Source organism: Hydra vulgaris, chromosome 11 (assembly GCF_038396675.1).
Source record: "Hydra vulgaris chromosome 11, alternate assembly HydraT2T_AEP".
NCBI lineage: Eukaryota > Metazoa > Cnidaria > Hydrozoa > Anthoathecata > Hydridae > Hydra > Hydra vulgaris.
In genome coordinates this window covers 35,914,819-35,932,500 of record NC_088930.1, presented here as the reverse complement: position 1 = coordinate 35,932,500, position 17,682 = coordinate 35,914,819, and the positions used below count along the sequence as shown (strand labels likewise).

At 28.6% G+C, this 17,682-nt stretch overlaps 1 protein-coding gene across 1 annotated transcript in view; it reads left to right on the top strand.

Annotated features, from left to right (window-relative positions):
* Positions 1-6,924, top strand: part of LOC105846263 (phosphatidylinositol phosphatase PTPRQ) — a 173,623-nt gene extending 166,699 nt beyond the window's left edge. The window contains exon 21 of the mRNA XM_065810927.1: positions 6,266-6,924. Coding sequence (XP_065666999.1) covers positions 6,266-6,594 — 329 coding nt within the window. The 3' untranslated portion in view covers positions 6,595-6,924. The remainder of the gene's footprint in view (positions 1-6,265) is intronic.
* The last annotated feature ends 10,758 nt before the right edge of the window (positions 6,925-17,682 follow it).

The following is a 17,682-nucleotide window of genomic DNA, read 5'->3' as shown; positions in this document are numbered from 1 at the left end:
GTTTCTAACAGAATTATACAAACTCTCTTTTAAAAAAGGATTGGCTTCGCGAAGGAAGTCTAAGGTAAAAAGTTCTAGCACTATAAAAATCAGTTTAAACTCATAAAAATTCCATTTTTTAAATGCTTTTTTTATAAGATGTATCAATACATATTTACATTTTTTTATAAATTGAGATAAATTTATCTATTATCTTTGTAAACTATGAAAAATTAAAATGAAAAGTTTTGTATTCAGTGAGAAAATTAAGTTTTAATAATGATAAAATTTTAACGATAAAAAAGATCTGTTTTCGGTCATTTTCAAACAAAAATTAACAATTAAATCTATTATTTCACTACTTATTTTTTTATACCGTTAGAAATATAAGAAACTGTAGAAAATAGTTAGCTAATAACATTGTTTAAATTTCGCTACTCAAAAAACTATTTTTGGCCAAATTTTGAGTGTTTCTAAATCACTGTGCAATGGTACTAAAATCATATGTGTTGGTTTTTTTGGATGTTGACTTTTAAAGTTAAAGACCACCCAGCACAAAAAGTGGTACAGGCTAAATTTCCTACTTTAAGTTTTTAGTCAAGAACTTCCTTTCTATTAGAGATAGTGTCTCGATAAAAATAATCATCTTAGGCAGACCTTTAATGCATCTTGACAGTAGGAGGCCTTCTACAAGACAGTAGTCTTGTAGAAGGCCTCCTAGGCAAAAACTTAAGAGGTAAACAGATTCTATCTTTTGACCAGCTTTTGCATCTCTTCTTTATCTATTAGGCTGGAGATGTATTTATAAAGTATTGCTTCCAGTTTAGGATGTTGAATGCTGGATCATCCTGATTCAATGCATGGGTTTTGCTTGTATCTCTGTTTTTATGGCAACTTATATTATCTCCTAGTTATCTAAGTTAGAAAAAAAACATTCATCTTTTTAGCTTGAAAACTTTAAATTAATTCAGAAAAAATTAATTAACTGCTGAAAAGCTTAGCATTGTTTGCATTTACTTATTTTAATGACGCATTTCTTTATAGTTCTACAAAAAATGGCCAGACAATACGACTCATTTACCTTCTCTAATCAACTTATGTCTTTTAATCCTAGTCAGTGCTCAGTTTCTCCACATTCACCATTAGGTGCTTCTGATCATGGTTTGATCTCTTTAAAACTATTATCTCATTCTTCTTTATCATTATACCTCTTACAGCTACCTTATAGCTGACTGAGACTCTTTCCGTGATTTCCTTCGTAATGGCACTGGGTAGAAATCTTTCATATTCCTCTTGATAAATGTACTTCTTATGTAACTTCTTGAATTCAGGCTGGCATAAAATCTTTTATTCTTTCTTTGTGATTCCAAGTCAAGCCTCACTCTCTCTATGGTGTTATATTCATCATGGTGTAACTATTATTACTATATCTATCACAAAAACAGTTCTTCAGAAAACAATTGTCTGTTTGCTACTACAAGAAACCATTGTAAAAAGGTTTTATCTAATGCCATAGTCCGCTATTTATCCGAGAATCTTTAACAGTGTCTATAGTAAGGGCAAATCTGTTATTCAGTTTCTCTTGCATAGTTCAGATTTTTCTACCTTAATTTAGATTTTGTTACCTCAATTTAGTTTTTGTTACCTCACCTGAAAACTATTTTTCTAAACTTTTTGTTAATCTTATCTTTTGACTCCACTAATAACATCCTACCTGGTATAGCCAACAAATAGATTGATCAATTGCTTGACATTCGCATCACTCCAGCTTCTGTATCCTCAGTAATTTCTTGCTTAGAATTTTCTGCAGCTTGTTTTTAGGACAACATACCTGTAATAGTCTTGCAGAAGTGTTCTCCGGTGCTGTTGTCTGTATTTTCAAAACTATTTAACAAGTGCTTGCCAGAGTCTTCCTTTCCAGCCTACTGGACTGCGGCATCTGTTATTCCTATTTTCAAAAATTCTAAAGAGATCTGGCTTGTCTAACTACTATCCCATTAGTTTTCTTGCTATCATAAGCAAGGTTTTTGAGTCTTTAATTAACAAAAATTTAATGTGTCGTTTTTAATTTAATAATTTACTTTCTAATCACCAATATGGATTTTGATCTTTTTGTTCTACTCTTGAATTCCATCACGACAGAATCACCGATTTGAGCTTATTTTCCACATTTATGTTATAAAAATAAAATAACTGTAATGTGCATATTGTTATTCTATATGATATATGTGTTTGTCACACATTGGCCTGAAATACTTCTAATACCAAAAAACTATAAATATATAATAATCAATATAAATATAATAATATGCGTGACAGAATCACCAATTTATAGACAAGCATTTTATGGTATATTATTATAATAACACTTCTGCTCTCCTATTTAAATTTACTTAACTTCACAAGTATGTGTGTTAAAATACATACCATTTGCAAATAATTAAAAACAATTATAAATTATTTAGTAGATAATACTATATTTATATTAAAGTATGTGTGACGGAATCACATAAATGGTAAGACAGAATCACCTATTAGCCATACTAACAAATACCTATTGTCTGCTCACAGTAATATTTCAAAAGGCGAGTCAATAACTTGGCAACAGAACAGTTAACCATTCTTAATCAAATTAGACAATTAGCATTCATTAAATTAATTTACTATTTTATTGTAAATATACGATTAATTAAATCTTGATGGAATTATCTTGTACGCTTTAAACCACGACTGCTAACAATAGGATTATCCATTGGTTCACTGTCTTTCTCAAGAACTGCAGCAACTTCTGTACCAGTCATCTTCCCATTAATAATATAACAAACTAATTATAGTTACATAGTGTTATGGATAGGAGAAATGTAATCTTAAAGTTAAAGATACACCAACAGTAATAAAAAAATGGGGAATCTTTATTTACGACATATGCCTTATTCATACCTATTACACATACCATGTTTATTACAAATCAAAAACTACCTTTATATTGTGTGATTCTGTCACGCACATTAAACATTCATTCACATAAACAATATATCCAATATTCATACAGTTTATTCCAAATTTTAAATATTAAGGTAATATGTAGTTATTTACTTTGATGTTTGCCAGAAACAATAATCAAATAAAGTTTTCTAATTATTTCGTGACGGAATCTTAGAAAATCAATGAAATACAATATCGATTTAAATTCAATAAAATTATTAAATTTACCTAATAGTTTCTAAAAACTAATTTTACATATTTATTGTACAACATTTCTTCTTTAAAATAATGCCATTCTTACTTGTTGATGTATTTTTTAACATTAAATAATTAAAGATATATTGTAGTTGCATTTTCCACAAAAAATTCCCAGGCAATTTGTAAACATACCTTGGTTTCACTAATTACCATAAACATTAATTAACGAACTTATTTATTCATTTTTTTAATATTTTCTTGTGATTAGATACATATTTAAGCTAATTACACCATAAATTTACTGTAAAAAAATAGTTTGTAAAATCAAGTTAAGATTACGGTTTTCGTAGAATTCATGTACTGTTGATTTGTATTTGGTAATAACCGATAAGTTTTATTGTGCATTAGATAGATATGCAGAAGTTAGGGCTATCGCTCTTGACATTCCTAAAGCCTTTAATAAAGTTTAAAATCCCGGTCTTCTCGAAAAGCTCTCTTCTAAGGGTGTATCAGGTAACATCTTTAAGGTTATTGAATCCTTCCTAGACAATCCTAGTATAAAAGTTGTCTTCGATCGGACAGCATTCTTCATTTCCTGTAGCTTCAGGAGTTTCTCAATGTTCTATCCCTGGCCCTACACTTTTTCTAATTTACATTAACGATCACCCATAAACTCTCACATCTAAAGTAGCATTGTTCGGTAGTGATGTTACCATTTATTTTTGACTTGATAAAAAGCCAACACTTGTTGATTGCTTGGCGGGAGCATTTGAGCTTAAAAAAGATCTCACTTCTGCTACATCATCGGGCTCACAGTGGCTGGTGAACTTTAACTCAGATAAAACTCAATTATTTTCAGTTATTTTATTGTTATTGCAGTAATGTTTATGAAAGGTAATGCACTCGATGAGTTATCTACCCTTCGTCTTTAAATGAATGGACCACTGCCGTAAATAACAAAAAAATAGTTGACATCATCTATATTGACTTTGAAAATGCTTTTGACTCTGTAATTCATCCTAAATTAATGTTCAAATTGCAATACTATGGAATTAATTACGAACTATTTAATTGGATTAAAAATTTTGTAATTAATTGCCTTCAGTGTGTGTGTGTTGGTATCTCATATTCTGAAAACACTCCATTTAAGAGTGGAATACTACAAGGAACGATATAGTTTAATGCACTGATGGGGATTGTGGCATTAAGCTGTTGGCAGATTATATTAAGTTGTATCAATCAAGAAATGATCGCAGCAACATTGATCTTGTAAACACTTTAAATAAAATCTTGGCATGGTCCAATGATTGACAACTAAAAATAGCAACCAACAAATGTTTTCATTTATGCTACGGAAGATATAATATACCCACTCATCCTTATTCATTAAACTCCATTATCAATATTGAAACTGTTTATTCAATTCAGGATATTTTAATCACCATGTCCTTTGATACAAAGTTCTCTAATTGCTCTCGCATTTCAAGCATAGCATACTCTCGCATTTACTTACTCAATATATTCTCAACTGTTATTAAAAGCTTACAAAGTTTATGTGGGGCCTGTATTAGAATTTTCCACCCCAGTTTGGAGCCCTTATCTTTTAAAAGATTTAATTTGCATATAAAAGTTCAAAAATGTTTTACCTGAGTTATCTGCAAAAGGTGTCATATTGCATACATTGATTACTTATCAAGACGTATTGTTTTCCTATTAGAATCTCTTGAATATTGCAGAGTTAAATTAGATCTTTATATGACTTATAAAATTGTACATAATCTCGTTGATTTACCATTTTCAGATTTTTTACTTTTTCCAATTCGAAATATTTTCTTAGAAGTCATTCACAAAAGTTTACTCCACATAATAAATGCATTAATGATAATAGAAGATTTTTTTACAGCAAAAGAATCATTAAAGTATAGAACTCACTTCCTGACCACATAGTGAACTCGCCCTCACTGTCAGCATTCAAATCGAATTTAAAAAAATATGATTTAAACTGTCACGCAGTCTACTAACTTGGTTTTTTCACATTTACTCATATTGAATTTTTTTTTTTTTTTTTTTTTTTTTTTTTTTTTTTGGTGTTACATAAGAGTAATTTAATAATTACCTGTCTCACCATTTTGTATTTTGTACATTTTTCAAATACAAATAAATAAATAAAATAAATAAATATTCCTCAAATTTGTACAGTTTTGTTGCGTTTGAGTAAAGATTCGAATGGGAATATCACAATAAACTTGGAATACTCAATACATTGAAAGATGCTGTCAGCAAAACTAGTTAGGAAACATCGTTAGCTTAACTTTGATGAATGAATCAAACAGCAGCAACTTTAACTACAAACAACAGCAGCAAGACAAGTCAAGTGTAAAAAGTACCTGTAAGCTTTAAGTGAAGTTTCAACATGTCAAAATATCAAATGGTGTTAGTGCAAAAATTTGAAATGCAAGTTTTGCTTCATCTACAAATATCGTTTTTTCAAATCAATAAAGTTTCTTAAAAAAGTTAAAAAGTGTTTTGGCTTAAATTGAATATATTCAAATAAAGCTCAAAATTCTTTGTTACATAAAAAATAATTGATATTCTATTTTTTTTTTTTTTTTAATTAATAGTCTTACCTATTTCAGTTCACTCCATTTTACTCTATTAATCGTCGACAATTTTAAGCGATTTTTTTAATTACAGTTTTAATGATTTTTGGTAAAATAAAAAGCAAATATGAAAAAGACTCTAGATAGCATCTCGTCGTTGGCCAGGTAATATCTCACTTGTGTAAAAAGCAAAATTTTACAGGAGACTGAAAAAACTATATATTTCAATGAAATGAGGTTTTAAAAGTAAGAGTAAAAAACAAATAACTAACAAATTATATTATAATTTGTTAGTTATTTGTTTTTTACTCTTACTTTCATTGAAATCTCATTGAAATCTCTTACTTTCATCACAAATCCTCATTTCATTGAAATATATAGTTTTTTCAGTCTCCTGTAAAATTTTGCTTTTTACACAAGTGAGATATTACCTGGCCAACGACGATATATTTCATGTGTTTTTTAGAGTGATATTACCCATAATTCTCTTTATTTATTTTCAGATAAAAAACTTGCGTACTTTCAAGAAATGAAAAATATTTCGCAAGAATATTTAACTGAATTTCAAACTATGATTGAAAGGTTGCAGCTAAAAACTGATCAACTTCTTTATAAACACGCCGAACAGAGATTGATGTTAAGAAATAGGTTTTCAAAGTTATACGGAGTAAATTTTAAATATGTAAACATGAATGATCTAGGTGTATCTCTGGAACAAATTGCCGAGTTCAGAGAAGAAATAAAGCGTCGTCCGAAGAAGACCTGTTGGAAAAGATTTTCAGAGTACGCGGCAAAAAAAATATCATGGATACGCATTAAGTTTGTATCATAATGAAATAATAATTTTTACTTAAATTTGTCAACCAGTGCTTGAAACGTTTACATTTTTTGCTATTTTATTTAAGAAAAAATTTGTGTTTATTCTTGAAAAACAGTTTTTAGTCTTAGATGTAAAGTAAGTGTTTTCTCTAAGTGTATGATATATAATGAATTATGCAAATAATATTTAATGAAAATTTAAAGAAGTAATAAAACGATAATGTAATTTATACTCATAAATTATGTGATGCTCTTTTATTTATTTGAAATATATAGTAAGCAACGTTTTTCAGATTTTTAAGTTACGCTATATTTAAATGTAATTAAAATTATGGGATATAAATAATTTTTCTGATTTAGTTACACCTAACCTCAACAGTAATTATAATTCCGTTGCATTTTACACTTTTTAATGAACGGACAATGTAAAATGTAAAAATTAAACAAAACAAAATTTTAAAACTTTAACAAAAAATATTTACATGATATAAAATAGCCTCTTTCTCCATTTTATTCCTAAAATGTCGTGTTTTTCCTGAATTTCCGAATGCTCAATAGACATAATCTGAAAAATATAGGCAAACTCTATAAGTGATATCTTCAAAATGTCTTCATTTTCAGATATTTTTATAGAAAATAATGAAATTGATAATTTTTTTTTTCTGTAAATTCTTATAAATTAAGGAGATAATGGGTCCCGAAATTTAGCGCATTTTGTAAAATTATTTGTGCAAAGAGTGTAATTGCTACTTTGAGAGACAATTTTGGCAACATAAATTTGAGAGACATTTCTTTTTTATGTTTTTAGCTACTTTAGGTGGATTTTTACAGTAAAGTAAAAATTTCATATGATTACATTTGTTGTCTGGAAATCACGGTTTAGCTCACAAAATTTAAAATTTTAACCATGCTTTAGACATTATCTCCTAAGGCACTACTTGCACATAAATTTCTTAATTGTTTTTGAAAGTCATTAAGGAATACAAAAATTTTATATAAAAAATCATATGTATACAAGAGCCTGGGAAGGAGTAAGCTGCTAAAAATGTATTTTTTGCGCTTAATGTTAATTTCTTTTTTCTTTTTTTAATATTTTGCCGTTTAAAAATGTTACAATAACCAATTATATTTTACAATTTTTACATTAGTAACGACAGGACTTCTAAAAGATCATGAGGATCTTGTCATGAAGCCCTTTACAATATATGGTTAATTTTTAATAAAAATACAATGTATTTATTAAATAATAATACACCTTTATGCAAAAACACTTAAAAACCAAAATAAAATGTTAAAAAGCGAAGATAAAATGTTAAAAAATATATATATACAAAATAGAACAACAACATCAACAAACAAAAAAAACAATTAAAAATAAATCAAGATATTTTCAATTAAAAATATAATTTTTTTAAGCTTTTGTTTGAATGAAACATGAGTCAGTTGAGTAGAAAAATCAAAATTGGGTAAGACTATTTTGTTCCAGAGATAAGGACCTCGATAAGAAACAAAAAAACTGGTCTTTGCTTTTATGGCAAAAAGGGGCAATAAGATTGTTATTAATTCGAAGATTATATTTGTTTTTAGGTTTCATACAATAAAGATTTTGTAATACGTTTGGCAACAAATTTTCTCTACATTTAAACATGAAACATAAAATATTAATAACATAAAATAAGACATTTTGTTGACATACATTTAAAATATTCATTTCTTTAAAAAGTTGTTTCCTATGAAAAAACCGATTTTTAAAATTTATTAAAATTTAATGTTAATGTTACCCATAACAACCATGACCTTAGGTCTGCCTTGAAACGTATAAGTTATTTGGTTTTCCTATACATGCATCATCCAATATCTGAAAAGAAACCTATGTGCTCAAGCAATAAAAACTTTATAGAAGTAGTCTTATTTTGCCATATGCAAACAAAATACTAAACTAATAACTAACAAATACCCTAGTAACAGTATAATCATGCTTAGCAACTTCGACTATGTATCTAAAATAATTAATATTCTAATTAAAATAAAAAATAATAGACATTTTTATAACGGAAACGTGCAAAGGTAGTTGATAAATATTATTTTCAAAGCTTCTTTAATTCCGGCCGTAACCAGAATTGTTGAAAAAATTGCGGCCGGAACAAGAGTTATATTTATTTAATTTTTTACCTTCAAGATTAAAAGTGAAAGCCTTCTCCTCAGTATCGCGGCTACATTAAATACATTTTTAACCTAATATATGTATATATGGGGAACCTTTTGTACCTTTGACCACGTTGTACCTTTGGTCACTCTTCTCCATCGGCTTACTATTATATTTTTAAAAAAACATGAAGTGTCATTTGAAATAATAGTCCATGACGACTCTTCTTAACTTAAAACATCATACTTAGGATAGATGGTATCAATCCACAAGTAATTATAAGTTTTGGCTCTTAAAAAGTAAATATTTTTGTTAATTTTATTCTGATTTTAAAAATGTGATAAATTGTTGTTTGATTCATCTACAACATTATAAACATTACCCAACATCACTTTTTTGTAATGGAAAAATTTGGATGATTATGTCTGACCGTAAATGGGGATTAAGACGATAATTGTTAAAGAAACCCATCTCGTGTACCTTTGACCAGACTGGGATGTTGTACCTTTGATCAACAAACACTAAAGAAAATATGTGACTTTATCTAAATAGTTACAATAACTGATTTTATTTAAATTAGTCATACCATTAGTAATACTAAGTGAGTATCGTAACTTTGATACACTAGTCTTTGCAAGGTTGTAAGGATTGATTTTTCTAATTTTTTTTAGACAATTAGGATTGCTTACAAAACAATTTTTTTTTTTATTGACATAAAGGTAGGCCAGAAGTTGCTATATAATATATAACAAGCTAAAATATTAAAGAGGTTCAAACAATGCATGATTTTTTAATAATAACATTTTGGTAAAAGGAACAAAGCGCATCGGTCAAAAGTACAACGTACGTGTTGTACCTTTGACCAATTGATTTCTTTTTTTAAAACGTGGAAAAAAGATGCTTCTTGGTCAAATGAAAAAAAAGTCCAAAGTATAATTTTTGGGCAAAATATGAGAGTATATTATATAGTTTGAATGATTTAAATTTACTCAATAGACTACGCAAAAAACGCCTTAAAGCAAAAAGTGGTCAAAGGTACAACAGGTAATTAATAATATATATATATATATATATATATATATATATATATATATATATATATATATATATACATATACATATAAATATATATATATATGTATATATATATATATAAATATATATATATATATATATATATATATATATATATAATATTTCATTAATTTGATTCTTCGGGAGCGCTGCTACATCGATAATCTTATGACCTGCTGTTACAAAGGAGTGTTGCTACATCGACTATTTTTTAACCTACTGCTAAGTAGGCTAAAAGATAGTCGATGTAGCAAAGATAAGTGCTGCTAGATTGACTGAAGGTTTGACATGTATTTGGAAACGGAAGCAATCTTTTTTCTTTTTTTGTTTCAATTAAAATTTCAAATGTTTAAAAAGCCACACTGATGAGAGCGCAACAAGCGAAAAAATAAAATTATTTTAGACCGCTTAACTGTAGTTTTACCTAAAATTACATTGTGTTTGTGAAGAATTTTGTATTTTTTTACCTAGATTTATCTATAGCTCTTCATTGCGCTGTAGGGCAATGATTTTTCGATTTAATTTCACAGTCTGTGTCCCACGTCTTAAAAAAAAAGTAAAAAATAAACTACAGCATTCCGTCCTGAAATATTGTAATTCCGGCCGGAACCGGAATGACCTTAAAGTTTTTTCTTTATTACATTTTAATTTGGAGATTCGGAAAAGGACTTTCCGAAACCGCAAAGGTAAAAAACGGAACTATGCAAATGTGACATTCGATACTAAATTTTAGATCGTTAAGCCTTTTAGTTCTACTTGCAAAAGTTATACTGCACCAAAAAACTACATGTTGATAGAAATGTTAACAATCTCAGGTTTTGTTCACAATTTGGTTGTGCTGAATCATTTTTTGATAATGAATTATTAAAATAACACATGTTATCAAACTTTTCAATCAGTGAAAAAATCAAAGACAGGGTAAGACCATCTTATGCCGACAAAATAAAATCTCGAACCTAAATTCTTCTAACTATCTGCTTATTTTCCATTCTGTCATTAAGGAAGAGATTGAAAACTCCAAATAAATCACTATATAAGCATTACCAAAAAGAAAAGTGTTTAGATATTCTTCAAAGCAGTCAATGCAGATGTTTATGTCTGGAAAAGAACGTGGAAAGAAAATGATTCCAGAGCAGGTTCACCAGTTGCTGAGGACAAAGTTAAACCCGAGTGAATATGTATAAACTCAACAAGTTTGATCATTATTTTCTGCTTAATTATACAAAAATGAAACAGAAAAGAGAAGAAATTCCATAATTATGTTTTAAAATTAAATTAAACATGAAACGCATACATACATACATACATACATACATACATACATACATACATACATACATACATACATACATACATACATACATACATACATACATACATACATACATACATACATACATACATACATACATACATACATACATACATACATACATACATACATACATACATACATACATACATACATACATACATACATACATACATACATGCATACATGCATACATGCATACATGCATACATGCATACATGCATACGTGCATACTTACATACTTACATACATACATACATACATACATACATACATACATACATACATACATACATACATACATACATACATACATACATACATACATACATACATACATACATACATACATACATACATACATACATACATACATACATACATACATACATACATACATACATACATACATACATACATACATACATACATACATGCATACATGCATACATGCATACATTCATACGTACATTCGTGCATACGTGCATACGTACATACGTACATACTTACATACTTACATACTTACATACTTACATACATACATACATACATATACATACATACATACATACATACATACATGCATGCATACATACATACATATACATCCATATACATGTATACATAAATACATACATACATACATACATACATACATACATACATACATACATACATACATACATACATACATACATACATACATACATACATACATACATACATACATACATACATACATACATACATACATACATACATACATACATACATACATACATACATACATACATACATACATACATACATACATACATACATACATACATACATACATACATACATACATACATACATACATACATACATACATACATACATACATACATACATACATAAATACATATGTATGTATGTCAAAAGTCCCAGTTAATACATATACATATGTATTAACCGGGACTTTTGTATTGTTGAGGCAATCAGATTATGAAATTATGAAAATTGTTATGACAATAGCCTTTTTTTTTAGTAAGAGAGCGTTTTGTGACTATTTTTTGAAACGTTGATAAATTGAAATCATTATAGCAGAGATAATGAATTGGTCGTTTTTTAAGATTATTTAAATTTAAATTGGTTTTTTCGGTCGCAAAACTTCTTTTCGGTGAATTATTTGAGAAAACTAGAATATGCATAAAAAAAAAAAAAAAATATTTTTAAGCAATTTGATATTTATTCAATATACAAATATAACATTTATATAAAATATAAATATATATATATATATATATATATATATATATATATATATATATATATATATATATATATATATATATATATATATATATATATATATATAAATTTAAATATATATATATATATTATTATTATTATTATTATTAAAAAATTTAAATAAAATTTATTTTCTAGAATATTCATTAAAAGCATTGAGTACAAGGTTACCCAAAACATTGAAAATTTGAGAATATTAATTTAGATCAGTAATTATTACTCATATATTAATTGTTAATAATATATAACAGTATTCTGCATCTAATGCACATTGTTAAAACAGATTTCAGGGTTAGGTAGATAACTTTAGGGTTTGACTGAAGAGATTATCATAAGATGGTATTTTTCTATTTTGACGTACTATATGTATAATCAAATTAAGTCCTCGTTATTAAATTTGATATTTAAAATAAGAACAAAAGTTTCCCAGGTAATATTCAGGTTTCAAGTAATTTTCCCAGGTAATATTCAATAGATTATTTCACGTTCTTCTAGCAGTCTTGCAGTTAACTAAAATCTTTACTAAGAATATTTCATCAAGAAGCAATTGGTGACTTTTATTAAAAAGTATCATAATAATGACCAATAATAATTTTAGCCTGACCTGGCTTCCACATTATGCTAAAACGGTGACGTCATTCTTTGAAAAGAATTCCGAAAATTATGTGGCTAAAGTTGATAACATCCAAACATACCAGAATGTTGTCCAATTGAGGATTTTTGGAGTATTCTAAAAAGAATGATCTGTGAAAAAAACTGGTAGGTAAGAAATCTGAAACAGCTTCATATAACAACAAGTTCCTGCCTCATGAAAGTTAACAAGAAACTTATAAAAGACCTAGCCAAGTCTACTCATTCTCGAATTAAAAATACTCTATATAAATACATTTCTGTTTAATTTGCTTAAACACTTTAAGAGAAGATAATAATGTATAAAGTATATAATAATATGTAGGTTTATAACCGATTTTCATGGAACCTCAATATCTTTAATTAAATAAAAGTGTTTTATAATTTCCAAAGTAAAGACGCATCTATATAATTTTATAGATTAATGATTTTATAATTTCAGTATTTTTTGTTAAAGGGGCTGCTATTTGAAATGAGGAAACACTCTAAGTTTTTTCTGTCATTATTGGAAAGGAGCGATTGACTGAATTTACATAATATGACCCACGTATACTGCATTTCAAGCTTCTAAAATATATTTCAAATTTTTTGAAATATATTTTAGAAACATTTTAATCCATCTTATCTTTTTCATTTTTTATTATTTACCACCACTGGCTGCATGTTTTTTGTAACTAATAATATAGCTTCTGCAACTGATTGATATTGAATTTTTATTAGAGACGCATTTAGAAAAAAATGGTACTAATAATTTTAATTAAGGATTAGTTAGGATTACTAAGTGGTTCTAAGCGGGTGAAATGAAGTCAAATATTTAGAAGTTTTAAGTATAATGAAAATAAAAGTTTATCTATTGCAAATCCTTTATATTGAGGTATGTTTGTACCTTTTTGCTATGTCTTTTTTTATTTTTTTTATTTTATTTTAAAATCTAAATTAATTTTTTTATTTCTTTATTACTATTACAATTAATGAAATGCAAAATATAAAGTAAAGCAAATTAAATCAGAGAATATAGTGAAATAATTATGAAAATATTTACTTAGCAAATAGGGATATTTTTGTAGACCTATATGGGCATTTTGAGTAGTCCACTGCAGTTTTGCTCATCGGTAGCATAGTGGACCATTAGTAGCAGCCGTCAAAAGTTGGTTAGCCAATGAGTAGCCGCTAAATTAGATGTTGGAAAGTTATCGACTGGCTACTTATAGCGGATGCTACTAATTGTCCATTAAGTAACCAAAAATAAAGCTCCAATGAACTGCCAAAAATGCCTACATAGGTCCACTACAAATCTACTACAAAAATGTTTGCTGGGTATTTTTTGGCTTCTAATTATTGAATATTTTTTGCTAATATTTTCAATCACGTTGCAAAAGCCTTTTTCAGAATAAAGTGATACAAAATGTTATAAAAAAGTTTATACTTTGTATTTTTGATTTATTGTTAAACTTTTGGCGACTTGCTTTTTTCTTTTAAAATAATAGGTATGAAACTTTCTAAAGTGAAATTTGGTATCAGTGAACTTAAAACGTATTCTTTTATAACTTCTTTCTATGACAAGAATCTTTTATAAAACTAAATTTTCTATATCCAATAAAAAACAGAATTGATGAAGTATGGGTTTAAATGAAATACATTAAGTGTTAACTTGGTAAATGAAGAATTTATTATTTAAATACGTCTAAGCTGGCCCATTAATTTCATTATAAAATCTTTGAATAAATCTGTTGAAAAATTTTTTATCAAGATTAAATCAATGTTATCTTTGTTTAAATTGATTATTATCATATGCATTAAAAGAATTCACGCAAAGAAAAAGAAAAACCATACACCAAAGAGCAAATCGCGCTTAAAGTCGCCCATGTACAAATCAGCAAATTTTTACTCAAGAAAGTTCCTCAATCATTTAGCACAGGGAAGTTGGGGGCTCTTTGATCTGTGGGGCAGCTTGACCTTTTAACGCTACATTATCTATTTAAAATTATATCTGCGTGACGTCATAAGTTACTGTTAGCATATTCTTCCTGCTATTTATTATCGTGATGTATACCTATAGTACCTTGATCTCTCTTACACAGGGCTGGTTGATCTGAGGATCAAGGTAACCCATACTAAAATTATGATACATCTATAATTTGTTGTATTTAATTACATTAGAATAACTATTGAAATGCATTCATTGCACAAAGAAAAAATATTTCTATTTGTTAGATAAATAAAATTAATAATAAAAAATAAGAAAGTAAATTATTTTATTAAGATATAGTAATAATACTCAATTTAATTTTGTTGAATTTTTGAGAGACATAAATATGTATCAGCTGCCGCTAGATTTGAAACTGTCAATACGAAAGGTCAAACATTTAAATAAGATGATTACGAACAAAAGTAATTTTTTGTCTTGCGTTTTCCATGCTGTTCTCATTGAAGAAAAAGATCGGGCTATTGAGCAGTGGAGCACGCTTGGTGTCGGGGTTCGATACCCGTGCGTAGCAGACGCTTGGTCAATTTATTCTGAGCGTCTGTATTTGTAAATAGCTGCTAAATTTATGTCACTGTTTCTTGTTCATTAAGTTTTACGTTGTTTTTTTTTCATGTTTAGTTAAATAATGCTGCTTCATTGATTGATTGACTGAATTTGTGTTATTACTTATGTTCTTTTGTTATGTTACTGGCATTTTTGTGACGATTAAAGATATATATGTATATAATTATTGTATCAAATTCTAAAAATGTTTATGATTTTTTTTCAAAATTTCAGATTTGGTGTTGACTGCAAATGGTTAGAAATAGACAGATAGAAGAATGGTACCTCCCGAAATAATGAGAGCAGCTGTGGATGAAGTTTTATTGAAAAACAGGCCTATTAATGAAGTTGGTCGAGAGTTTGGTATCGATCGTATGACATTGAAAAGATATGTTAAAATGCTAAGACTTAATACGGGTGTTACATTTAAAGCGAGATTTAATACACGACAAATCTTCAAAGAAGAAGAAAAAGACTGCTTATCAAATTGTTTGCTTCAAGCTTCGAAGATGAACTATGGCCTTTCAACGAAGCAAGTCGAGCAACAGCTTTCAACAGATTCACCGTTAGTGAATTTTTTTGGAATCTCCGGGAAATGCCAGAACGTCATCAGTTTGGTCCTCAAAGCATTTACAATGTGGACAAAACAGGACTAACAACCGTACAAAAGCCTGTTAAGGTTATTGCGAGTAAAGGTGTCAAACAAGTAGGTAGTATGACATTGGCAGAAAGAGGAACTCTCGTGACAGCTTGCTGTGCTGTAAATCCGATCGGAAATTCGATACCATCACTGTTCGTTTTTCCGAGGGTAAAGTTTCGAGATTTTATGATTAAAGATGTCCCACCCGGGACATTCGCTAATCCAACTGGTTGGATGACATCAGATATCTTTATTGAGTGGTTGAAACATTTCATCAAACATTTGCACTGTTCGAAAGATTCTTAAGTTCTTCTTGTGCTAGACAACCATGAGAGTCATATATATGTGGCAGTCCTCGATTTGTCGAAAGAAAACGGAATAACTATACTTAGTTTTCCGCCACACTGCAGTCACAAGCTGCAACCATTGGACAGATCTGTGTATCTGAAGAGGTATTACAATACGGCTTCCGGTAACTGGCTAGTCAGCAGTACCAGACCAATGAATATATATGATATTGTTCCGATTGTGAGTGAAGCATACGGTAAAGCCTTTACAAAATCAAACATTGAATCTGGATTTAAAGTTGCTGGGATCGAACCATTCAATCTGGACATTTTCACAGATGACAAATATCTGCCAGCATCAGTAACCGATCGTCCAGCACCCACTCCTACTGTTGAACATCCAGAAATCATTGCAGATATTGGAGAAACTATTATATATAAACGCGATGAAAATCTGCTGGAAATGGCTAGCTTGGATGAGTGAGACTCTTCTGAATTACCAGAACCCTTTGTTGCTGTGGCAGGACCATCTGTTGCTGTAACAGCAACCCCAAATATCATAACACTGGAAGTTCTGAGACCCTTTCCGAAGGCTCCAGTCAGAAAAAAACAATTTAAAAGTAGGCAACAAAGAACAAAAACTTTGACAGACACTCCTATTCGAAATAAGATTTGTTTGGCTAAAGAAAAAACAAAACAAAACAAACAGAAAAAAAAAATGTTTCAATGGATCAGAAAGATCAAAAAAAGACCACAAGAAAACCTAAAATAAAACATGCTGCTACCAGACTTCAGTTTGAAGAATCCAATGATGAGTTAGAGGAAGAATTAAGACTTCGAAAGATAAAAAGTAATAAGAAAAAAAATGCTACAAGTGCAGCAGTTGAAGACGATGAACCAATGGAACTTTGTTGAATCATCAGACCTGAACTTTTACTTTGATGCACTGAATGTGAAGGATTTTGTTTTTGTTAAATTTGACACAAAAAAAGAAAACTATTCATTTTGTTGGACAAATCTGTGAAGAAGAAAATGTGCGAATGCTCAAATATTTGAAAAGAGAAAATTTAAAACCGTATAAATTCATTTCTGTCAGTGAGCAATTGTACCAGTTTATCAGAGATGATATCGTCTGCAAGCTTCCCAATCTAATGCAGCATGGTGGCACAACTCATGTCGGTCGACATTT